General features: G+C 43.0%; 1 protein-coding gene across 3 annotated transcripts in view; it reads right to left on the reverse strand.

The window, feature by feature from the left end:
• The window catches only part of SLC1A2 (solute carrier family 1 member 2), a 160,280-nt gene that overhangs the window by 12,947 nt on the left and 122,000 nt on the right, over positions 1–25,333 (reverse strand). For all 3 annotated transcript variants that reach the window (XM_043909274.1, XM_043909282.1, XM_043909264.1), the window contains exons 7-9: positions 15,641–15,874; positions 11,505–11,699; positions 7,230–7,364 (exon numbers count right to left, since the gene is read on the reverse strand). In XM_043909274.1, coding sequence (XP_043765209.1) covers positions 7,230–7,364; positions 11,505–11,699; positions 15,641–15,874 — 564 coding nt within the window. The remainder of the gene's footprint in view (positions 1–7,229; positions 7,365–11,504; positions 11,700–15,640; positions 15,875–25,333) is intronic.

Raw genomic sequence — 25,333 nt, forward strand, 5'->3', positions numbered from 1 at the left:
AATGTGGGAGACCTGGGTTTGATCCCTGGGTTGGGAAGATCCCCTGGAGAAGGGAAAGGTTACCCATTCTAGTATTCTGGCCTGGAGAATTCCATGGACTATAAAGTCCATGGGGTTGCAAAGAGTCAGACATGACTGAGCAACTTTCACTTTCACTTTCTTTCAGAAAGGCCAACTATTGGCAATTTCATATGAGCCAGCCTACTACTCATAGAAACAAACCATTGTGCCTGCCTCTCAGAATGCAGGGTGCAGAGTGTGGCAAAGGGGTCCCCTGAGGTCCCAGATCTTGAGAAGGCTGGCACTATTCTGGGCATCTGAGGGCTCAGACCACATGGGATTAGGGAAGGGAAGAAGGAACCATGGAAACACTGAATTTTGGATTCAAGACTGGATTGCAATCCTGGCTCCAGCAGAGAAGGTTGTTTAGTTTTTCTGCTCAGCTTTGTCATTTGTAAAATATGAAAAGTAATATCCACTTTCAAGAGTACTGAGAAGATAACAACCACTAACCCATAGAAGTGCTCAACCTCTGACAGATCCTGGACCAAACTGCCTATAAAAGGCTTCACAGAGCATCTGACCTAAATTCAGTACTCAACCTTAATTGCATCACCACCATCATCATTGGTCCAAGCCCAGAGGGGAGAAAACCACTTCCTCTCTTATTCCTTCATCACGTCTTACACGTTCCTCCTCTGTACCTACCTCTGTTGGTTTTTCTGATCACATCTGTCCCCATTACCAGACTATAAGCCCTTTCAGAGTGGACACCATGTTGTATTCATTTATGACATGGGCAGGAGGGGAGGAGGGTTGGAAAGGAGGTAAGCAGGTATGTGAAAGAGGCAGGGTGGGGATGGATCATTGTTTAAGAAGTGGAAGCAGATTAACTCTAGAAAGAGAACTGCCTTCTGTTCATCAACCTCTGGTTGGCTATTTCAGTGGAAAAAAGTTAGGACACCGGGTGTGATCTAGAAGAAAGAAAAGGGGGACATAGCCCAGATTCCCTTGCAGAGGAAGATGAGAGCAGTGTCTTGAGGAATGAGGAAAGACACAGAGGTGGAGAGTGAGGAGGACCAGCCAAGTAGGCAGAAACTGGAACTAAACAGGTGTAGGAAGTGATTCCCAGGGGTGGGGTACACCAAAGGATGTTTTAAAAAGAAACAGATGCCTATTATTAAGCTTTTACTTTCCATAAATTATTATTCCGATACAAGAGAAAGAAGACTTGAGATTATAGGGGAAGAAAAAAAAAATCCCTTCTTCCCTTCTAGACTCTTTGGCTGGTCTAATAATTAAATCTACATAAACGATTAATGGAAAAATGTAATTTTGTGTATGCCTGAGCCTTAATAGGAGACTCAAAGGCAGTCGGGTAATTGAGGCTTACATGCCATCCTGCGGGAAGGAAGGGGACAAGCGTCTGGGGCTTGAAAGGAGAGGAAGACAACTCACAGGAAGAGCAAATATTTGGTAAACAAATGTTTGCCCGGCCATGCAGAGAAGCCTCTCCAGTGAAAAAGTTCTCTCTGGTACTAGGGTTCTTCCTGGTATAGGCTTCCTTCTAAATCCTTTCAGTCAGTTAAGGAGGAGGTGAAAAGCTTGTCCTTAGTCTGATGGGTCATGACCACTTTCAGCTTAAAATAAGCCACATGCTAACCAGCATTTTGGGGAGTCTCATATTCTGCTCCTTTTCATGATGCAGCTGCAAGGAAAAGGAGATTTTTCTTTCTCATTTTATAGCTCTTCTGAGCTTGGCCCCTCCTCTAATCTTTCCATGAGCATATATATATATATTTCTTTTGTGATGCATTAAAATGTGACCCACCTCCACCCCACTCCCTCAATTGGGAATTACACTGCGTTAAGTCAGGAACACTTTGGCAGGGGAAAGAAAGACTTACTCAAAAAGGGTAAGGTTGGCATGCTAAAGGATGACAAAGAATGAAAGATGAGGTAAGATGTTGAAAAGAGAAGTCAGTGGAAGTAGGAAATTGAAGCAAAAGACTTAAACATAAACCCATAGAATCTTCAGAGGTATGGTATGTGTAGGAATTGGTTTTCTTTCCCACCAGACACAAGAGTAGGGGTTACCTCAGCTAAGTGTGTGTAAATATGCATGTGTGCATGTCTTAAATGAGATAATGAAAATGCAGATGGGCAAGCCTGGGACACCCAAGAAATAGCCAGATGGTCTGGGTTTAAATCCCAGGTCAGCCCTTTAAGACCTACCAAATTAGGATATGTTTCTTTGCTCTAAGTCTCAGTTTTCTTAAGTGTAAAGCAGGGATAGTATTATTAGTTGCCTCATAATTTGCTGCAACTTTTTAAATAAGTTCATGTGATGCATGTAGAACAACATCTGACATTAAGTATTAGTTATTAGAGTCCAGTGTCCTCTTGATCTCCTTTCATTGAATGGATGCCCCCAATGTCAGCTGGAACTCAGAAAAGAGTAGAGATGTTCCTATACCACAGTCAGGAACTCCTGCTCCCCCTTCTCTACCTCTGCGCCATTGCTTCTGGAGGTGAGGTCCCTGGATTGATCACCAGCATCCTCTGGGAACTTGTTAGACAAGCCACTTCTTGGGCCCCTCCCCAGATCTTCTGACTCTCCAGTAGGCTGAGCGCACACTCAAGTTTGAGAACCAAGCTCTATTCCCTCTGGGAGGCTAATGGGGGAACTTCAGGGTGCCCCCTGCAGGGTGGAGGCCCCCTTAGGCTTCCTTATATGGAAAGAATTCAACTATGTCCCCAGTGAGCAAATACGTCCCCAGAAACAATCTCACCAGCAGCCCTATGTGATAAGCGGGCCATAGATGCACCTGGCTTTCCTTTTCCCACCTGTGGTCTGACTCAGTTATTTATCACCTTTCTCTGGTACTGGCTTCCTGGGTGGCACTGGTGGTAAAGAACCCACATGCAATGTAGGCAACATACTGAGACGTGGGTTCAATCCCTGGGTCGGTCCCTGGCTGGTCCAAGAGCATCGGTGTTTACAATTAATTGATCACCGCCAGGTACAGATTTCTCTGGAGGAGGAAATGGCAACCTACTCCAGTATTTTTGCCTGGAAAATCGCATGGACTGAGGAGCCTGGCAGGCTATAGTCCACGGGGTTGCAAAGAGTCCGACACAACTGAGTGACTAAGCAAGCAAGCCTGGTAGTGATCCCCCAGTTTTCCTTCCATCCTGACACCTTCAGAGAGAGGGGGGATGTCAGCAAGGACTCACAAACATCTGCCAAGGACGCCTGATGCAAAGGGCTTCTTGGACTCTGGGGGAGGTTCTGATTTTACCAGCCCCTCCCATCCGGTGTTCTAGGACTCAGACATTTTCAGGGCCCAGAATCTTGGTTTTCACCATGACATTTACAGAGCAGCTAAGCCTGCTCATTGAAAATCATCCAGGGCTTGGCAGGCAGTAATGTGGCTGGCTGACCTCCAGCAGTTGGCAAACAGCATGGCACATTAAATGTCACTGTGGGCTTTGTTTGGTTCTAAATTGAAAAATTGCTAGAGTTATGAAAGCTTACAAACCTCACAAACCTGGGGAGGAATTATGTCCTGCTTTTCTTTGTCTCCTGCACAGACTACATCACCAGGGAAAAACCAGAGCCCCCTGCATCCATCTCTCAACTCATCCCCCTGTCCCACTCACACACTGAAGGACATCCAACAGCCATGGAGCCCATGACCAAGAGTGTGTTTCCAGAACTCCTCTCGCTGGTGAGAAAGAATGTGGAACCGTTACTAATTCAAAGCAGATCTGACCTAGCTACAGACCCCTACACACTTTCCCAGGATCCTCTACCCTCCCTTTGTCTTTGCTTCTGAAAAGGAATGTTCATGCTCATTTGTATATAAACATCCATCACCAGCAGAATCCTAGTCTGGGTCTTAAAACTGGAAGGGCATTCAAGGGCATGGGGGTCTAGACTGCGCTTTCAAGCTGGTAGGTTTACTGTTCCCGTTGTCCACATAACAAAGTTGAATCCAGAAAGTGAGTAACTAGCCCCCAGGCCCACCATGAGTAGGTGCAGAGTTCAGACCTGGGGCTCCCACCTCTGCCTTTCTCCCCTTGATCACAGAGCCTCTTTCCCTCTGAGATCAGACCCCAGAACTAGAAGCAAGTTCTTCAATCACTCTACCCTTTCCAGTTGTAGCCTGCAATGACGTTTTCTCATATGCAATTTCATCAATAGAGTTAATCCAAACGGATCATCATGTTTTTGCTGTTGTTCAGCCAACTCCCTCCTGCTAGCATGTTTCACCTCTGAAATGAGGACACCTTGCTCTGGGCGCAGGTGTGAGCCTGTGAGCCCCCATTCGCTGACATTTAGGTCAGGAGGAGGCAGGGTCGTGCATGTTTCCTGAGCTGACTCTCCTCCAAGAGGCTTGGAAGAAGATGACTGCCAGGAAGACCAGCCCACAATGGCTGATCCAAGGAGGCCGGAGGACTTGGAGTCTAAGAGTGGCTGAGACCTTCATTGTACCCTGTTTGTCCCCACTTAACCTCCTTGTTTTGTTTTGTTTTAATCTTGGGAGAGGGAAAAAAAAAAGTCAGACAAAAAATTCTCTGGTTAGTATGTAGAACCAAGGGTGCCCAAAATCAGCTTGTTTTTCCCAGCCTCTCTGATTCTGAACCCCTTTGTGCCTCCTCCTGGGTACCAACTAGGAAACTGTGTGAGGTGGTGTGAAGGGTCCTGACCTGGCCACACAAGCTATCCTGTGCCTTTTGACACTCAGTTCCCTCATCTGTGAAACACACCACACTCGTCATGCCCTTTATGGATTAACTGTAAACTAATGTAAAGAGCATGGCGGTACCCACCAAATATCACCTCCATTCCTGATAATACAAGTGCATTTTTCCACTTAAGTGAATTTGCATTATAATGGGGGGCAGCATCTATACTAATCATTGCTAAAGAGATGAATCTCTAACGGTGGATTTCAGGCCTTGGCAACACGTCCAAGAAGAGAGTAGGCGATGTAGCTGGAGCAGGCGAAGGACCCGAACAACATAAGTTCAAAGGTCAAAGAGGCAGAGGGAGCTAAAGTCACAAGGGAAGCAGCTGGGACTTTAATAGCTTCTTCTGTCATTCTTCATGTGTGGAAAGGCCCCTGGTTATCACAAAGTGGCTCTGTGTGTCACTTTAGCATGCATTTATTGAGCTCCTGCTGTATGCTCTGTCCCCAACAGTTGCCAACGTCTTTATTTCCACTTTGTCCTCCTCCTAACCAAAACTGACCCCACCCCTTAGTCTCTCTTATTCTATTTCCTCCAAATCCTTCCACCAAACCCCACCAACCAATCTCAGCTGCCCCTATAACTGCCTTGTTTGGATGAACATCATGAGAAAGCCTGCCCCTTGGGGCCAGCACAGGGCACAGAGAACCACCAAACTAGTGCTAAGGCCCCTGCTGCCCCCACTGGGAGAGACGGGCAGAGATAGGTAAGATTCACCTCTCATGAGAGGCATTTCCAGGGCATTTCTCTGGTGACAGACGAACCAGTCAGGAAGATCAGTGCCCCCTCCTGGGTTGAACAGATTCTGTCCACTTCTGATTTCTAACTAAACCTCAAGAACAGGCAAGTTTTCTAGAAAGACCAGGCTTCCTTCTAACCTTCCAAGATGTCCTTCTTCCCTTCGGCCACTTGCATGTTTCTCTCTTCAGAAGAGTGCTTGTAGAGAAGTGGAACCTCTTTGAGCATGGAGGAACTCAAGTCCATAAAATGTGGCTTCTGGCTCTTAAAATATGTGTCAATAAATGTCAGAAAAATTGCTACTGGCAGGTAGGGCAATTTTACAAAATTAAGTGTGAACACTTTGGATCTCTGCCCTCGTCATTCTGAGCCTCTGACTCTGAAGCCAAGGGTTGGCCTCTGTCATGGAGTGCCAGGACTGGATTGGAAGTATCAGTGTACATCCCATAGACCATCAGAGCCCCCGTAAGACCTTGGCAAGAATATGCCAGCCTCCTATTGGGGGCCATCTGGATAGACTGACTCACCTTTGGGAACAGACAGTGAGTCTCACACTAGGATAATGTCCCTCACTGGGAAAGTGTGCCTGGGTTACATGTACACTGCCAAGTTCAAGCGTCTCTGCGCAGCCTCAAGGCTGTCTGTCTGCCTTACGTCACCTTTCACCACTCCCTACCTTATGCTTTGTGCTCCAACACTACCAAACCACTCAGAGGTCTCCACTTTATTTGTTGCCTCTGTGCTTTTGTGTAGGCTTGCCTTGACCAGAATGTCCTATTCCCCACTCCATGTGTACCTGGGTAACTTCTACCTACCTGTTAGGATCCAGTTTAGGTATCACTACCTTTAGGAACTTGAATGTGACCATGATTATGAATGTGGTGGCCTCCAAACCCAAGCAGACCTAGGGTTGAATCTCTATTCATTCTCCCTAAACCTCAGTTTTCTTATTTTTAAAATGGAAGTGATAACACCAAATCTTCAGCATTGTTAAAGAAAGCTGTGAAGGACTCAGTGTAGCTGACACATAGTATTCAGTAGCCATTTCCCTTGTTTTCTGATTTTTCCACTCTGCCCTTCCATCTTAGTATGGGATGGGTGACTATCACTATTATTCTATGTGTGTGCAATTTAGAAATATACATTATTGAAGTATAATTTACATACAATAAAATGTACGCATTTTAAATGTGTATATGTTTTGATGAGTTTCCACTTGTGAACACCTGTGCATACCAGTGTCTATGGAACATTTCTGTCACTCCTAAAGCCTTCTTTGTGCCTTTCCCAGTTAATCCTCATGCCTCTATTTCTGGGCCCAAGCAACCATGATCTCTTTTTACTGCTAGAGATCATATTATCTTTCCTAGAGCATCACATAAATGGAATCATACAGTATATATTCCTTTGTGCTTTGTTCACTCAGTCTAATCCGTTCACTCAGTTTTGAGATCCCCTGCATGCTTCCACAGTAATTGGTCCCTTATAGCTTTGCTTTTAACTTTGTATTTTAATTAATTTGCTTCCTCCACTAAACTCTGAAGCCCTCAAACATTCTTTTTCTTCTCTGGTTCCCAAAGTGGCACTCAGTAAATGTTAGGGAGAAGAAAGGAGGGAGGAAATGAGAGAGTTGTCATGGGGACTGGTGAAGAAGATCTTGGCACAACCTTGCATCTTGTCCACCCTTGGGTGGCGGTATTCACATTCCCAGCAGAACCACACCCACAGACACTTACAGCAACCAGTCCACAGCCACCAGCAGGCTGATGTCCTCGGTCGGCAGGCCTACAGCCGTCAGAATGAGGAGCATGGTGACCAGCCCCGCACTGGGAATACTGGCTGCACCAACGCTGGCCAGTGTGGCCGTGAGGCTGTGAGAACAGAAAAGGTCAGGTCAAAGGAAGAGAACGTAGCCTTGCCAAAACCATCACTGGCAGGCAATTTTAAGCTCTAATTTTCCCAGCAATCATAAAATCCCCTTTTCCTCCCAAGAAATAGAGAAATCTGGAGTACCAAGACCCAGGAAATATGGTCTATTTGGATTTTGCTCAGCCTGATGGAAGCTTACAAATTCATGGATCAGAGTCTTGCCCCCATCATGACATGCAATTCGCCAAATAGATCACAGGGCTCAAATAAGGTAAGCATGGCTCTAAATGCAGGCAAGGAAATAGTAAAGAAGAAAAACAAATCACCCTTAATCCTTCCACAGGAACACCACTGCATTCATTTCTGCTGATGTCTTTATGTCTCTGTGAGAAACAGAGACTTCTAGACTAAGTGGCAAGAGTCTGAGGAGGTCATTGCCAACATTAACATGAGAACTCGGAATAGGAAATATCCAGACTCAATTGAGTGGACATCGGGGAAACAAATTGACAGAATTCCAAATGACATTAAGCTTTAGATGGCTGGACATTTCACCATGGGCTGGAAAATACACTATTCAGAAGGAGGGTGCCAAGAAATGATAATAAAACAGTGGGAGACCCTCCTCCTGAAACATCTCATTCCTGGCTTTGCAAGGAGCGCCAAGGGCATACCCAGTGCCATTTTGAAGTTGTCTCTGGAAATGAGTTTAATCTAGGGTTCAAGCACCCCATCTAGACACCAGAGGGCCTCTGTGGTCCAGCAAAGGACAGTGACCTTTTTCTCCCTCTATTTTGGATGCTATTTATAAAAGCTGTCATTTCTGAATGGACAGTTTATGAAAATATGGATTCTGAACTTGCTTTTCTGACTGCTGAAAAGAAAAAGGGGGCTGCTTTCTCTGTGGTTATATAAAGTTGTTGTTGTTGTTTTTTTTACAGTTTTTATAGAGGTTTTACAGTAGGTCTTCTGGCTTCAAACAAAGAATCAGACTCCCAAACTGGTTTGCCAGTTGGTATGTCCATGTATAGAACCCTGGTATTACAGTCAAAAGGAATCTGAATTTACCTAATCTTACACATGAGGAAAGAAAGTTTCCAGGAGGTTTTATGGTTTGCACTGGCTTTTCCATATTGCCATCCTCCCCCCACTTAGGCTTGTCACAAAACAGATACTCCTCCTAGGTGGGATTAGAACCCATCTTTGTTTTTACCCTGCCCCAGCAATATGGAGCTGATGTAAGAGTTTAAAGAGCTCCATTTTTTGGGGGTGGGGGGCATCCACTTAGGTCATAGGAGAGAGTAATTAGTAGTGGTTATCAGAGAAGGTTCTCAAGTTGAACGACCCAGCTTCAAACCCCAATTCTGCCACTTATTAAGCACGTGACTTTGGGCAACTTACTTAACCTCTTTGTGCCTTGATTCCCTTATCTGTAAAACAAGAGGTAACAATGGGCTCTCATTCATGGAGTATGCAGGAGCTCAGAAATTAAGCACTTAGAAGAGGCTGGCGCACTGCAAATTCCCCTCCCCCTAATACATGTGAATTTTTATTTTCATTGGGAAATCTGGGCAGGATGAGGCCGCTTTGCGATGAAAACTTCCCTAAAGTCCCGAGAGCTGGCAGGTGGGAATTCTCAGCCATTTCCCCAAGATGGACAGAACACACGAGGGAAGGGGAACTTCCCAAGTTCCAACGGTCTTGGCCGAGGCTGTTTTGTTTAAAACCTTATGAGTCACTCTTACACATCCCTGGGTACCGTGGCCACGTTGTTACCCCTTGGTTGTGTGAGACAAACATCTATAAAGAAATCTTCCTGAAAGTTGGTTCCCTTTCTGTTCCTCCATCTCAGTTATTCCCTGACCCGAACATAGACGGGTTATCTGTGGAACTCTATGTCCTGCAATAACCTCTGGGCCGAGATCTTCCCTCTCTTTATCCCTTCCCGCTTTCCACGTCCTTCCACTCCTCTGGCTCACTCCTCTGGCTGGTTCTTGGATGTTGTACAAAATACCACACACACATTAATCACAGCAGGACCTCACAGTAACCCTGCAAGGTACATCTGGTTGTACCACCAACTGGACGGGTGGAGAAATTCAGGGTCACTCAGCTTGTCCATGGTCTGCTGGGATTTGAGCACTCGTCTGCTCGATTCCAATGTCACGCTGCCTTTTTATGTCTCTTGATCCCTTCTCACATTGAACTCTAAGACTTAACAAATTTGCTGAGAATTCCTGGCCACTGTTCTGCTACATGCAGGGAAATGAGAAGATGAGAAATGTACTTGGAAGCACAGCAGTGAAGCTAAACTTGGCTATTTTTCTCTGACTAAATTGTAACTACCTATACTACATATACTATGTAGTAGCCAGGAAACTACTTAATTACATATACTACATATGGAGTATATGAACTACATATATTCCATGGGGGGGGGTGGGGTGTCTCCCAGAGACAGCCCTTGTGATGTCTACAAACATAGCGGATTTAGTTGAACTTGCCAGGGCCACCAGTATTGAATATATTTGGCCAACTTTATCCTTTGTCCAGTGAAAATTCTCAGTACTATCATTATTAAGATAAAGGATAAATTTAAATAATTCAAGCACAATCTCAATCACCTGGTCCAATCTGCAAGTTCTCATCCAGTGATGTGAGCTTGATGGGAAGCATGGTTGCTTCATCAATGGGAGACTTCAGAGACATTAAAAAGCCCCATTCGTCTTTGAATTTTAAAGTGAGGGAGGTTGGTTTGTCTTTGAATTTAAAAGCAAGGGTGGTTGGCAGTCCTGTACACAGTCTGTTAGGACATGACTTAGAAGGTTTGATAATCTGACGTAAAGCATGTTTTCCACTAAGTAACATCCTGTTACTCACTATATCACCGTCACATTTTTCTGTCATATGCTAGGAGTACGGTATTTGATTAAGCATCAATAGTAGTAATAATACTAGTAGCTAAGACTTTTTGCCAGGTGGCTACATATCAGCCACAGTGCTCTCAACCACCTCTAGAAGATGTGATGATTGTCCCATTATTTGAAATTGAGGCTCCTTTACAGTACTGCTATAGACTGAGGTGCATCCTCCCAAAATTCATTTGTTGAAGCCCTAATCTCCAATGTGATGGTACTTGGAGATGGAGCCTTGGTCATGAAGGCAGAGTTCTCATGGTGGGATTAGTGCCCTCATAAGAGGAGACATAAGAGAACTTGCTGTCTCTCTCCAGGTACCAAGGTAAGGCCACGTGAGTGAACATCTAGAAGGCAGTCATTTGCAAGCCTGGAAGAGGACATTCTTCAGGAGCTGAACCCACTGGCACCTTAATCTTGGACTTCCCATCCTCCAGAACTGTAAGATATAAACATCTTCTGTTTGAGCCAAATAGTCAGTGGTATTTTGTTACACAGCCTGAGCTGACTGAGACAAGTACATACCTCCTAGGATGGTTGTTAGGATTAGATAAGTTAATACATACAAGTAGGTGTGATCTTTAAGTCTGCAGAGAAGCAATATGTTTTTAATGACATATTGGAAATGTATTCTTTCTGAATTTTTAAAAATGATAAATAATAGGTAAAATGGCTTTAGCAAAAACAAAAAAAAAACTACTATTTATTTGTAATAAAACATTATGTGCTGTATTGAGGAATCTCTTCCTCCAAGTACTTTATCGGTTATGCTGTCATTCCCTGGAATGCTGAAGGGAGCATATTTTAAGAAAAACTGGATCCAGAGTCAGTTGATACTGGTCCCAGTGACAGCCCTTCTGGCTCATTACTGACAGTATTATAGCTTTGGACAAACTACCAAGCTCCCAAAGCCTGTGCTTCTTCATCTATTAAATAAACATAGAAGTAACTGCCTTGGAACATCACAAGATGGTTAAAAATCAACTAATATCAAATTTCTGAAGCAATTTCACATAGGTAATACAAACAGAAGATATTAGTGTGAGCCTGCTTAATTCCTCTTCCAATCTTCCCTTTGAGCTTGCCAATAATTCCTCTTCTATTTCTTTCACCATCCTTCTACCCGGATAACTGAAACTGAAGTGGCCTCTGTGAAATGGAATTAGTGTGGAAGGGACAAAAGGGTAAAGGATTGTTTCAGGGCTTTATCCAACCCACTTCACTCACCTTACGGTCACAATCTGGCCTCCATCTAGGACGACGCCATTCATTTGGGCTATAAAGATGGCAGCCACTGCTTCATAAAGGGCTGTACCATCCATGTTAATGGTTGCCCCGACTGGCAGGACAAATCTAGTCACACGCTTATCAATCCCAAGATTTTCTTCCAAGCAGCGGAAGGTGACGGGCAAAGTTCCAGCACTAAGGGACAAGAAGAGAGACAAGAGTTATGTCCACTTTAGAGAAGCAGGACAAAGCACAATCTGAAATGCCACCACAAAGCTGTTGCTCTTTGTTCCAATCAAACAATGTGACTTGAAAAAAGCAGCATCTGGAACTAAATTAAAACCCATCAATTTGCCCTATAGGCCATTACACAGTATTGAATAGAGTTCTGTACTCCAGTAAAAAATGTTTTAAATCCAAATAAATTTTAATTCTAGCAATAAAGCAAAATGAAAACAACAAGCAAACAAACACAATTGGTGAGGCATGAAAATATTCTTACTGCCACTAGGGGATATGGTTTGTGTATTAAAAATTCATATGCACCCCATCAGTCCAAATTGGGATTTGAGGATTTTAACTCTTTCTTGTATTGACAGGCTAACATTTTGACATTGTTTTTTTTTGGCTCCTGCCTCCATGGTCATATGACATTCTTCAAATGTTGCTGATTATAACTGTCTGGTACTCGAGATTTTTCTTTTTTTGATTATCCAGATTAGTTTTAACAGCAGGCACTGAAGTCAGAGGGATGCAAAGAGATGTGTCCCAGGCCACCCCACCCCAAACTGGCTGCCCTGACACCAGCCCCTGTGCCTATTGAGAAAATGGGGCCAACCCTCCCCTCTATGTCCCATTCAGGCCAAGGTCCAAGGAGGTAGGAAGTGTATTTAACTGGCTGTCCCTGGGGCCTTTCCCTTGTAGTCATAGCGGAAAAGAAACCCTGCGTTAATTCTCAGTACAAGACTCCTGCCACAGTGACCTTAAAAAGAAAATAAAAGAAATTCTACATCCAGGCAAAGCCACATTTTAACCAAAGATTAAAACCATATTCTTTTTTCAAACGAAATACAAGGTAAGGGGGAAAAATGAGTCTAATGTTTGTTGTCTTGGTCAGATAACCCAAGAATTTATCTTTGACTTAAATATAATTTTGGGTTTTCTCTATGATTTTAAGATTTACCTTTATTGTATAAAGAGATTAAGATAATTGTCTAGTCATTCAAAAGAAAATATAATATTTTGAGATAGTACAGATATCAAAACCATAATAGTATTGGAAGAAAATATAAAGTAATATTTTATAATCTTTGGTGGAAAAGATATTCCTAAGCAAAGTCAAAATTTTAAATACTAAAGGAAAACATTGATGACTTTGTGCTCCGTCGCTTCAGTCATGTTCGACTCTTTGCAACACTATGGACTGTAGCCCGCCAGGCTCCTCTGTCCGTGGAACTTCCCAGGCAAGAATACTGGAGTGGGTTGCCATGCCCTCCTCCAGGGAATCTTCCTGACCCAGGGATCAAGCCTGTGCTTCCTGTACTGCAGGGAGATTCTTTTTATCACTGAGCCACCGGGAAAGCTCCACAAATTAAAACCTGTTAGTGATACAAAGCACGGTAAATTTTTAAGACAAATATCAAGTGAAGAGGGGCATTATTTGCAACATATGATACATGAGTTGATATTTTTATACATGAAGAGAACTGAAAACCAATCAGGAAAGGATAAATACCTCAACAGGAAATTCAACTCACAAACAATTCGCAGGGCAGGGGAGGGAAGGGAAGAATGGTCAAAAAGAACATAAAAAGATGTTTTCCCACCCCAGGAATCAGAGTGACGCAAATTCAGTGAGATCACTTTTCACCAATAGGTTTGCAAAGTGTTAAAATGACTGCTTTTATGTCCCCAGTTAGTAGGGACATAAACTAACATACTTTTCCAAATTGTAATCTGGTGATATGCTTCAAAACCATCAATGTGCTTACCTTCGGATTCAGAAACTCGAAATTTATCCTGAAGGGATCATCAGACATCCTTGCAGAGATGTATTTAAAAGGATGCATGTCACAGCCCTATTCAATATACAAGGCTTAAATGTACATTTGGGATAGGGTTGTATTATAGTACATACAGTATATTATTATGAAGTTTAAAAATAATAGTGATAGAAATATAGTTATAGTAAGAGCTATATTAATAGACATAACATAACTTTTATGATATGTTGACCAGTGAAAATTTTGTTATTTTTGGTTTAGTCACTAAGTTGTGGTCCTACTCTTTTGCAACCCCATGGACTGTAGCCTGCCGGGCTCCTCTGTCCATGGGATTTCCCAGGCAAGAATACTGGAGTGGGTTGCCATTTCCTTCTCCAAGGGATCTTCTCGACTCACTTTAGCAATGTACAATATCTGCACATAAAAAGAACTGGACATGCACATAACTGTAAAGATTAACCAAAATGTTACTACGAGGTATCAGTAGTGATGCCTGTTTTTTCTCCAAACTTTTATTCACTGTCTGAACTTGTTCATAATGAGAAAACATCATGCTCATAACCAGAAAACAAAAATAAAACTAAACCTGATTGTTTTTATTTTTGAAAAAAGTTAACTTTTTCACTAAAAAGACAGGATCTTTATGGCTAGAACTCTTTAACCATAAGAAGTTTATAGGACCAAGAAGGAAAAAGGAAATCTTGGAGTGCTTTCCTTCATCTCGGGAAACCAAATGCAGAATCTAGATCTCCCAGATTGTACATATTTTCACTTTTTCTGAAACCTTACATTCTACTAGTCCAAACTTCTCATTCATTTGCAAGATGGAAATATAGTTTGGCTTCCTAGGTATCACCACTACGGGCCTACTATGTAACTTAAGAAAAACATGATGGTCTGCTCAGTAGTTTAGAAGCAGCAGTTTCCCTATGTCACAGAGCAGCTGCCTCCCCGGCAGAGCATGGTCATGGGCTCTGTAACAAAGACCTGCCGACCTGTGACTCCAAAGATAACGCTGAGCTGTGGGTTGCAGTTTGTCTGTCTCCCTGCCATCTGCTTTATGGCCTCAGTCTTGGTTTCAGGAACCAAGGATACATGTGCAGAAATAAAAGCAAATATTGTAGGCTTAGAGAATAAAACTCTCTTAGTCTTGGAAATTCTACATTGCTTGGTGTTTCTTATGTACTTGTTTTTGTTGATTTGTTGGTTTGTTTTTGCTAAATTCAGTCCAAAATGGTATCCAAGGAAGAAGAGATTTTTGCTTTTTTTGTCTGCATATCTCTGGAGTCCTCGCTGGCTTCTGAGGCACTGGAACTAGGTAACGAAGAAGGAACCAACTCTTAGTCAATGTCAAGTCAAATCAATACCAACCTGACTTTCCTCAAAATCAATGGGACTGAATAGTCCACTACAGGTTCAGAGACTTCTCTGATTTCCGGCTTGCCTGAAAAATCTCATCTAACCTACCATTCACCCTGCAAAATCTTTTTCTCTTATTCTTGAAAAATTACTCAATAGAGTAATATGCTGTAATAGCATTTTTCAAATCACAGATGAGAGGATTTCTTAAATACAATAGCATCCTGTTACACCCTTTTGGAAAACATTTAAAGCTGAATTAACACTATATGCGCTTCCCTGGAGACTCAGATCATAAAGAATCTGCCTGCAATGTGGGAGACCCAGGTTCAATCCCTCTGTTGGGAAGATCTCTTAAAGAAGGGAATGGCTACCAACTCCAATATTCTCCTGGAGAATACCATGGATAGAGGAGACTGGCAGGCTACAGTCCATGGGGTCATAAAGAATCAGACATGACTGAGCAACTAACACTTTTCCTTAATGCTATATCTGGCAAATTATGCCTAGAGATGAACAGTACGCATTCACCTGGGAAATGTTATATGAGATCATAGTTCCAGGACAGCGGCATACCAGCAAAAAGTTCATCAGAAAAATCAAAAGTTCCTAAACGGAGCCAAGAATCTACAGAGTTCTACTCTTTCAAAAATATTTTAATAATATGTGAAAAGTGTTCTCATTGAATATTGTGATGGGGAGGTTTTGAAAAGGGAGTGGCAAAGAAGTTAAAGGAGCGAGCAGAGAGAAATGGTGATGTCTGGTGTTCTCTACCTGGAAGCGGTACCCAGGGCAGTGATCCAAGCTTGGAAAATGCCAGCGAAAAAGGAGAAAGGGTTTTTCCTGGTCACTAGAAAGTAAATCAAGGGGAGGAAGATCCCCCCATGGATGATGAGGCCGACAATCACCGTGATCATGTACATCCCCAGTTGCCTAGCAACCACTTCTAAGTCCTTGATTGCGATGATCTTCCCACAGATTAGGCAGGCAATACCCAGGGGAGAGTACCTGAAAAACAGGAAAGAAAAAGCATGAAGGAGCTGGCGATGGGATTCAGAATTTAAAACCTGGGCCCTCCTAGGTACCACACCCTGAGGAAAACCCTGCACATTTCTGTACAAAGAGTGTTTACAAAAGAGGACCAGGAGGCTCAATACATACTATATTTTGCTTCTGACTAGCCACATTATCTGAAATCTTTCCTATGGTCCCAGTGGCTCCTGCTCTGATGAAAAACCCCGAGATAAACTTTGTTGCTCAGCTAATTTTTTTTCATTTATTTTTATTAATTGGAGGTTAATTACTTTACAATATTGTAGTGGTTTTTGCCATACATTGACATGGCTCAGCTATGGATTTACATGTGTTCCCCATCCTGAACCCCCCTCCCACCTCCCTTTCCATCCCACTCAGGTAATTTTTTAGGGTTGGAGGAGACAAGTTTTACTGCCTCTTCAGTAAGCACCACGCTTAAAGTTAAGAGACACCCAGGTTACATCTTTAATAATCTTGTTTGACTTCTCTATTCCATATCTCCTTTCTTGAAAATTGAGACTAAATCTAGAGCTTCCCAGAAAACTCATTCGAGTTTCATCAATTTATGAACACTGGGGTTTGTAAATTGTGCTTTGTTTTTGGCTTGGAAGGAATCTAGAAAATACAGAGAAAGAGAGAGAGAGCTGCCCAAACAAGAAAATCATATGAGCCAATGAGCATGTTTAGAGAAACGTGATTTTATCACTTCCAAGTGTTTCTTTCCCTACTTACTCCAACAAGAATGCTGGCTGCCACTCATCGTATTTCAAGCATTATGGGGGGAGATCCACATATTTAATTCTTACCACAACCCTAAAACCAAGGTCTCTTTATGGCTGTTTGGCAAATGAGGAAATTGAGGTTTGGAAAAGTTAAATAACTGGCCCAAGATCATGAAACCAGGAAAGAGGAGGAGGAGAATAATCTCAGATCTGTGAAACTCTACCACTGGGGGTTTTCACCTCTACCCACCAAACCACTTCCTTGAAGGAGCAGTTGTAGCTTTTTGTACAGAAGCTAACAATTTGCCACCTACCAATCTATCCTAAAGTAAACTTATTTTCTATTTCTATATTATTATTATTTTATAGAATGCTTGGAAACAATCTACTGTTGTCCTCACTCCATTCAGCCAACCATGTTCTTTCTCTCTCACCTTGGGTATACTTTTTACATGTTTGGCAACACCCCTTTTTCCACTGCTTAACCTGTTGGCGTTGGAGCATGAAATTGTTCAGCCTGTGACACTTCTGACTGAAATGAACATGTCTGTGGGAACACTGCTACCTTATTAAGAATTATGAATATATTTGAAAGAAAGACTGTGGGGCAAATGAAGTCAGGCTCCCAGCTGAGGGAGGGGGGTCAGAAAAAAGACAAGGACAGTGAGCAGATTTGGTGGGTTTTTTCCTATCAGTTGTGTTTGGAGCAAGCAAGCACTTCCTGGGTTAAAGCAAAGCCATGAGGAGTAGAGAAGAGTCATATGCACAATTACACAAGACATGGAGCCTCTCCAGCCATTTACCAGCTCTATGACCTTGGTTGGTGACTTACTTCCATTTTACAGATGTGCAGGTCAAGGCTTAGAGAGGTTAACTACAACCTCATGGGATTGCTGTGAGAATTGGGGTGTTCTTTTTTTAAGTCTTTACTTAATGTGTCACAATACTGCTTCTGTTTTATGCCTTGGCTTGTTGGCCACAAGGCATGTGGGATCTTAGCTCTCCGACTGGGGATCAAACCTGCACCTCTGGCATTGGAAGGCGAAATCCTAATTACTGGTCCACCAGGGAAGTCTGTGATTACATTTTTGAACTTGCATATATGCACACACTGTCAGAAGTCCTGCCCCCCGCCAATCCCTGTTAGGACCATTAGTTCTCTGATTGCTGACACAGGTGTGCGTGCTTAGCCATTCAATCAAGTTTGACTCTTTTCGACCCTGTGAACTGTAGCATGCCAGGCTCCTCTGTCCATGGAATTTTTCAGGTGAGAATACTGCAGTGGGTTCCTATTTCCTCCTTCAGGGGATCTTCCCAACCCAGGGACTGAACCCACAGCTCTTGTGTCTCCTGCATTGCTAGCAGATTCTTTACCCACTGAGCCATGGGGGAATACTCCCGACACAGGAGTCCCTTGCATGTTCTGTTTCCACACATCTACTCCATGTCCCCTCATCACCATGCTGAATGAGTCAAGTCTGAGTTAAAGAGACTTTCTAAGGCTTCCTTGGTGGCTCAGCTGGTAAGGAATCAGCCTGCAATGCCGGAGACATGGGTTGGATCCCTGGGTTGGGAAGATCCCCTGGAGAAGGGAAAGGGCTACCCACTCCAGTATTCTGGCCTGGAGAATTCAAGGACAGAGGAGCCTGGCAGGCTACAGTCCGTGGGGTTACAAAGAGTCAGACACGACTGAGTGACTTTCACTTTCAGGGTATCTCACAGGCTACTGCCACCCAACTACAGATGATTTTATGAGTAAGCGCTCAAGATCACCACTTAAAGTGATGAAGCAAACAACCAAAGCCATAAACCAAAGTGCATGAAGAGGCTGAGAACTCTTGTGAGGTTTCTAAAGCCAAGTGATGCCCAGCAGTTTCTAAATCAGAAGGATATGACTACAGAGTTGGGGGGAGGGAAAGGCTCCCATGCTGCCCTGAAACTGGCTGTATCCTCAGCTCTGGGCAGCATTTTCAAAACCATTGATTCATCCAGGACTGGTCTGTGGCATCTTTTTCTTACTGTTGCATCACTCTTTCCTTCCTCCGCCCACTTCACACCTCAGTTCTTGTTATCTTAAGGTTCTCGCCAAGGTCTGCTCTCTAATCCACAAACAGGCTCATCCACAGCACTAATATACGCTGATCTCAGTCCATGTAACCACAGACTCCAGGCTCCAAATCACCTGGCCTGCCCGAAACAACATGGATTCCCTGAACCCACCACATACCGACTGAGTTAGAATTTCCTAGAGCTAGCCTTGGGGCATTTATACCTCAAACAAGTCCCCCAGGTCATTCTGACATGTTTAGAAATCAGTGTTTTCAGCAACAAAATCTGATCTGCAATGGCTGAAATACAGATATTCCATGGTTAGTCTTTGGAAACCATTTCCTTTATTTAGCTGCAACTTATTCAAGGCTTCCAGTTTTAACCCACTAAAATGATTAACTGGGGACTTTCAAGGACAGGACAGATGGTGGGCCAGATGCTTGGAGTGGATAGAGGTAAGTGAAGGGACTTTCTCAGTCCTGCCCTGAAGTCACTGTGGTTCTGTCCCACACGTTGCCAATAACAACACCGGTCTACCAGTTTGGGGCAGATTTCAAGAGAACTCAAGAGTTGGAAGAGCTTGTCAATAAAGATGAACATTCCAAAAATTACCCAAGGTACTGTCCGTATTCGGGGTAAGGAAGAAACACAAATCTCCATTTTCCCATTTTACTTAGGGAGAGTTTCTAGCTATCCAAAAAGTCACTTTTGCTGAGAGTTACCATATGGGGGTTAGAACTTTTTATCAGGATAGAGTGAAAGTCAGTTCCAGGCTCCATTATATCACTAGTGCCTAACGTTGTTGGCAGAGAAGACATGCTCAAGAGTATTTTGGAAGTGAAAGAATGAATGGATGGATGGGTGGTTGGGTGGATTGGGGGTGGATGGATGGTGGTGGTAGTGGGTTAACTGAGAGGGAGAATTGAAACAGTGAGGAGAGATTTCACTTCTTACTTTATGTTTCTATGGTGGTGAGATTATGAAAAGTTTTACTTTCTATATGTTTTGCAGATTTTGGAAAAAAAAAGTTTTAAAGCACTCTGCAAAAAATGAGGATATGAAAATCACAACAAAATTAAGAGTTTTTCTTTCTTTCTTTTAGGTGATTCAGAGGGCTTTGCAGGCTTCTTAAGGAATTCATGAGCACAGAGAAACAAAGCTTATGGATTGAATTGATAATAATGTAATTACAATATAATAACAATATTGTGCCTGCAAGTGTGCTAAGTCACTTCAGTTATGTCTAACTCTTTGCCACCCATGGACTATAGCCCACCAGGCTCCTCTGTCCCTGGGATTCTCCAGGCAAGAATACTGGAGTGGGTTGCCATGCCCTCCTCCAGAGGATCTTCCTGATCCAGGAATTGGACCCGCATCTCCTGTGCCTCCTGCAGACAGATTCTTACTGCTGGGCTACCAGTTAAGAGAAAGTCACTCAGTCATGCCTGACTCTTTGTGACCCTATAGACTATACAGTGAACTGAACTGAGACTATACAGTCCATGGAATTCTTCAGGCCAGAACACTAGAGTGGGTAGCCTTTCCCTTCTCCAGGGGATCTTCCCAACTCAGGGATCGAACCCAGGTCTCCCACCTTGCAGGCAGATTCTGTACCGGCTGAGCCACAAGAGAAGACCCCTGAGCCACCAGGGAAGCCCTAATGACAATACAGGTTCATACAAAATGCTTAGACAGGTCCCAGCACACAGGAACTGCTCCACAACTATTTGTCACAATTTCACTCAATTCTCAAAGCAACCCTATGATGTGGATTCTATGATCAATCCATCTCACAGGTCAAGATGAGGACTGTAGAGTGTATCTAACTTGTCTAACGTCACTCAGTTCATAAGAGGAGGACCCCAGGTTCAGACAGAAGTTGAGTTTAATAACACTTCTCTAAATTCCCATTACTAAGGCCATGCAACACTGGGCAAGCTAACCAATGTGCATGGTTTTCTCATCTAGAAAATGAGGCTCACCAAAGTACCTATTTTTGCTAGGTCTTCAGTTCACTCAGTTGTGTCTGACTCTTTGTGACCCCACAGACTGCAGCATGCTAGGCTTCCCTGTCCATCACCAACTCCCAGAGCCTACTCAAACTCATGTCCATCGTGTCCATGATGCCATCCAGTCATCTCATCCTCTATTGTCCCCTTCTCTTCCTGCCTTCAATCTTTCCCAGCCTAAGGGTCTCTTCAAATGAGTTAGTTCTTTGCATCAGGTGGCCAGAGTATTGGAGTTTCAGCTTCAGCATCAGTCCTTCCAATGAATATTCAGGACTGATTTCCTTTAGGGTGGACTGGTTGGATCTCCTTACAGTCGAAGGGAGTCTCAAGAGTCTTCTCCAACAATTTTGAACATAGTTCAAAAGCATCAATTCTTCTGTACTCAGCTTTCTTTATAGTCCAACTCTCACATCCATACATGACTACTGGAAAAACCATAGCTTTGACTAGACGGACCTTTGTTGGTAAAGTAATGTCTCTGCTTTTTAATGTGCTGTCTAGGATGGTCATAGCTTTTCTTCAAAGGAGCAAGCATCTTTTAATTTCATGGCTGCATTCACCATCTGTAGTGATTTTGGAGCCCCCAAAAATAAAGTCTCTCACTGTTTGCAATGTTTCCCCATCTATTTCCATGAAGTGATGGGACCAGATGCCATCATCTTAGTTTTCTGAATGTTGAGTTTTAAGTCAACTTTTTCACTCTCCTCTTTCACTTTCATCAAGTGGTTCTTCAGTTCTTCTTCACTTTCTGCCATAAGGGTGGTGTTATCTGTGTCTATGAGGTTACTGATATTTCTCCCAGCAATCTTGATTCCAGCTTGTGCTTCATCCAGCCTGGCATTTCTCATGATGTACTCTGCATATAAGTTAAATAAGCAGGGTGACAATATACAGCCTTGACATACTCCTTTCCCGATTTGGAACCAGTCTGTTGTTCCATGTCCAGTTCTAACTGCTGCTTCTTGACCAGCATACAGATTTCTCAAGAGGCAGGTCAGGTATTCCCATCTCTTTAAGAATTTTCCACAGTTTGTTGTGATCCACACAGTCAAAGGTTTTGGTATAGTCAATAAAGCAGAAGTAGATGTTTTTCTTGAACTCTCTCACTTTTTTGATGATCCAGTGGATGTTGGCAATTTGATCTCTGGTTCCTCTTCCTTTTCTAAATTCAGCTTGAATGTCTGGAAGTTCACGGTTCATGTACTGTTAAAGCCTGGCTTGGAGAATTTTGAGCATTACTCTGCTAGATGAGTGCAATTGTGCAGTAGTTTGAACATTCTTTGGCATTGCCGTTCTTTGGGATTGGAATGAAAACTGACCTTTCCCAGTCCTGTGGTCACTGCTGAGTTTTCCAGCTTTGCTGGCATATTGAGTGAAGCACCTTCACTAGGTCTTACTGTGACAAATAAAAGAGTCAATGCATGTAAAATAATTGAACAGTATTAGGCATGTAGCAGGAATTTGGAAAATCTTAGTTATGACCTAAAATAATAATCATAACAATTATTACTTTCTCAATAATAGATACAGGAGAGTAACTGAAAAAGTGCTGAACATATAGCAGAATTTAATAATTCTGTTATAATTTAACATCCTAATGGCTCAGATAGTAATGAAACTGCTTGCAATGCAGAAGACACGGGTTCCATCCCTGGGTTGGAAGATGCCCTGGAGAAGAAAATGGCAATCCACTCCATTATTCTTGCCTGAGAAATCCCATGGACAGGCGCCTGGCAGGCTACAGTCCACGGGGTCACAAAGAGTTGGACACAACTGAGTGACTAACACATCACACACTAGCATTGTTAGATTAATAGCAATCTCCTCAATGATGCCTTGTGCTATTATTACTACTCTTTTCTAACATTTTTAAACAACTTTTTATTTTACATCAGAGTATAGCCGATTAGCAATGTTGTGACAGTTTCAGATAGACAGCAAAGGGACTCAACCATACATATACATGTATCCATTCTCCTGTAAACTCCCCTCCCATCCAGGCTGCCACATAACATTGAGAAGAGTTCCTTGTGTATACAGTAGGACCTTGTTGGTTATTCATTTTAAATACAATAATGTGTACATGTCTGTCCCAAAGTCTCTAACCATCTCTTGCCCCCATTCTTCCCCCTGGGAACCATAAGTTCATTCTCTAAGGCTGTGAATCTGTTTCTGTTTTGTAAATAAGTTCAATCATATCATTTCTTTTTAGATTCCAAATATAAGGAATGTCATATGATATTTCTCCCTTTCTGTCTGACTTACTTCACTCAGCATGACAATCCCTAGATCCATCCATATTACTACATACGGCATTATTTCATTCTCCTTGATGGCTCATATTCCACTGTATATATGAACCATATCTTCTTTGCTCATTCACCTGTCAGTGGACATTTAAGTTGCTTCTATGTCTTGGCTACTGTAAACAGTGCTGCAATGAACATTGGGGTGCATGTATCCTATCAGATCATGTTTTTGGGGGGTATATGGCCAGGAGGGGGATTGTAGGGTCATATGGCAGCACTAGGTTGCTTTTTAACTAAGATTACTATTCTTACTATCGCATAGAGAAGACTACAAAAGAACTCTGATGATTTAAGCTTTGAGGGTGTCAGTTAAGATGTGGTTGGCTGCTTTATCCAGAACCTTCTTATACACATCATTATCAATAGCTGGCAAGGCAGCTGAAGAATGAAATAAATATGTAGGATTGATATCTCATGTCATATTACACCCTCCAGACTGTTGGGCTGGATGCGGTAACCAAACAGCTGTCAGAAACCATCCCATAGGCCTTGCTCCTGACTCACAATTGCTCTTCATCGCCTGGGATATGATGCTAAATCTTTAGGAGTTTTGGTTTCAGTGAAGAGGAAACATTTTGATCCACAGCCACTCCATCCCTGGGGAGAAGGGAGGCTACACTTTATCCCATGACTCATTTGATTTCCTAGAAGATTCCTTCTGCTTCAAGGGCTCAGTGGAAATGACACTGGCATGGATGAAGGAAGGAATTTTCATATATAACCCACATCATTGGCATCAGAGTAAAGAAAACAGAGCTGCATATTTACAGTGAGGGTGCTCACTTTGCTAGGAATTCTAGGAAGTAAAGGCAGATCTTTAATGTTTAAAACTAAGAGGCCTGTTCTGCTTTGCATATTCAGTTCAGTTCAGTCACTCAGTCATGTCCGACTCTTTGCAACCCCATGAATCGCAGTACGCCAGGCCTCCCTGTCCATCACCAACTGCCGGAGTCCACCCAAACCCATGTCCATTGAGTCGCCGATGCCATCTAACCATCTCATCCTCTGTCATCCCCTTCTCCTCCTGCCTTCTATCTTTCCCAGCATCAGGGTCTTTTCTAATGAGTCAGCTCTTCGCATCAGGTGGCCAAAGTATTGGAGTTTCAGCTTCAACATCAGTCCCTCCAATGAACACCCAGGACTGATCTCCTTTAGGATGGACTGGTTGGATCTCCTTGCAGTCCAAGGGACTCTCAAGAGTCTTCTCCAACACCACAGTTCAAAAGCATCAATTCTTTGGTGCTCAGCTTTCTTTATAGTCCAACTCTCACATACATAAATGACTACTGGAAAAACCATGGCTTTGACTAGACGGACCCAAAGCCTTTGACTGTGTGGATCACAAGAAACTGTGGAAAAATCTGAAGGAGATGGGAATACCAGACCACCTGACCTGCCTCCTGAGAAACCTGTATGCAGGTCAGGAAGCAACAGTCAGAACTGGACATGGACCAACAGACTGGTTCCAAATAGGAAAAGGAGTATGTCAAGGTTGTATATTGTCACCCTGCTTATTTAACTTATATGCAGAGTACATCATGAGAAATGCTGGGCTGGAGGAAGCTTTGCATATTACCATTTATTAAACTCTCAGCAAGCTCAGAATGGATTCAAAAGACTATTTTTTTTGGCTGTACAATGTGGGATCTTAGTTCCCCAACCAGGGATTGAACCTATGCCCTCTGCATTGGAAGCACGGTGCCTTAACCACTGGACCACCAGAGAAGTCCTTAAAAGATATTTTAAAATATTTTTACAGCATGAAATTGTGAGTGACGTTAAATCTTCACACAAAAGAAATATTTAGAAATCTAGCCTTGCCTGGGAAGTTGAAGAATCAATACAATAATTGAAAAGAACACACTATTGCATGAGAATCTTTTCTGTGTTTCCAAAGTCAATAAAGCAATGATCAGAACAGACCAGAACTACTGAATATGGTTCATGAAATCATGAGGAACATCTTCTTGATCTGAGACCCTGGGGCTTTCAGCTAGCCCACTTGTTCCTAAAGTTTTAGTAGGAATTTACTACCGGCACATCGCTGTGCTTGGTGATAAAATACAAGTTGAGAACAGATTTTGCCCGTGTAAGGTGGGAAGTCAGGGCCAAGAAAAGGAAGAAGAGATGAAACAGGTGGAATTTCAGGGGAAGGAAAGTGGAGGAGGATTGGGGAGGCAGGCGTGGGGGACTGGAGCAGGCAGAGTGAGGGAATCTGTAATCCAGAATTTCCGTGGCAAACAGAACACACATGCTGTTTGGTCTAAGAGTGGTTTTACTTTATTCCCAGGAAGGCATACAGGACCATCATAGGGATCTGAAATGCATACATGTAAAAATCAT

Source organism: Cervus elaphus, chromosome 1, assembly GCF_910594005.1.
Source record: "Cervus elaphus chromosome 1, mCerEla1.1, whole genome shotgun sequence".
In the NCBI taxonomy this organism is placed as follows: domain Eukaryota; kingdom Metazoa; phylum Chordata; class Mammalia; order Artiodactyla; family Cervidae; genus Cervus; species Cervus elaphus.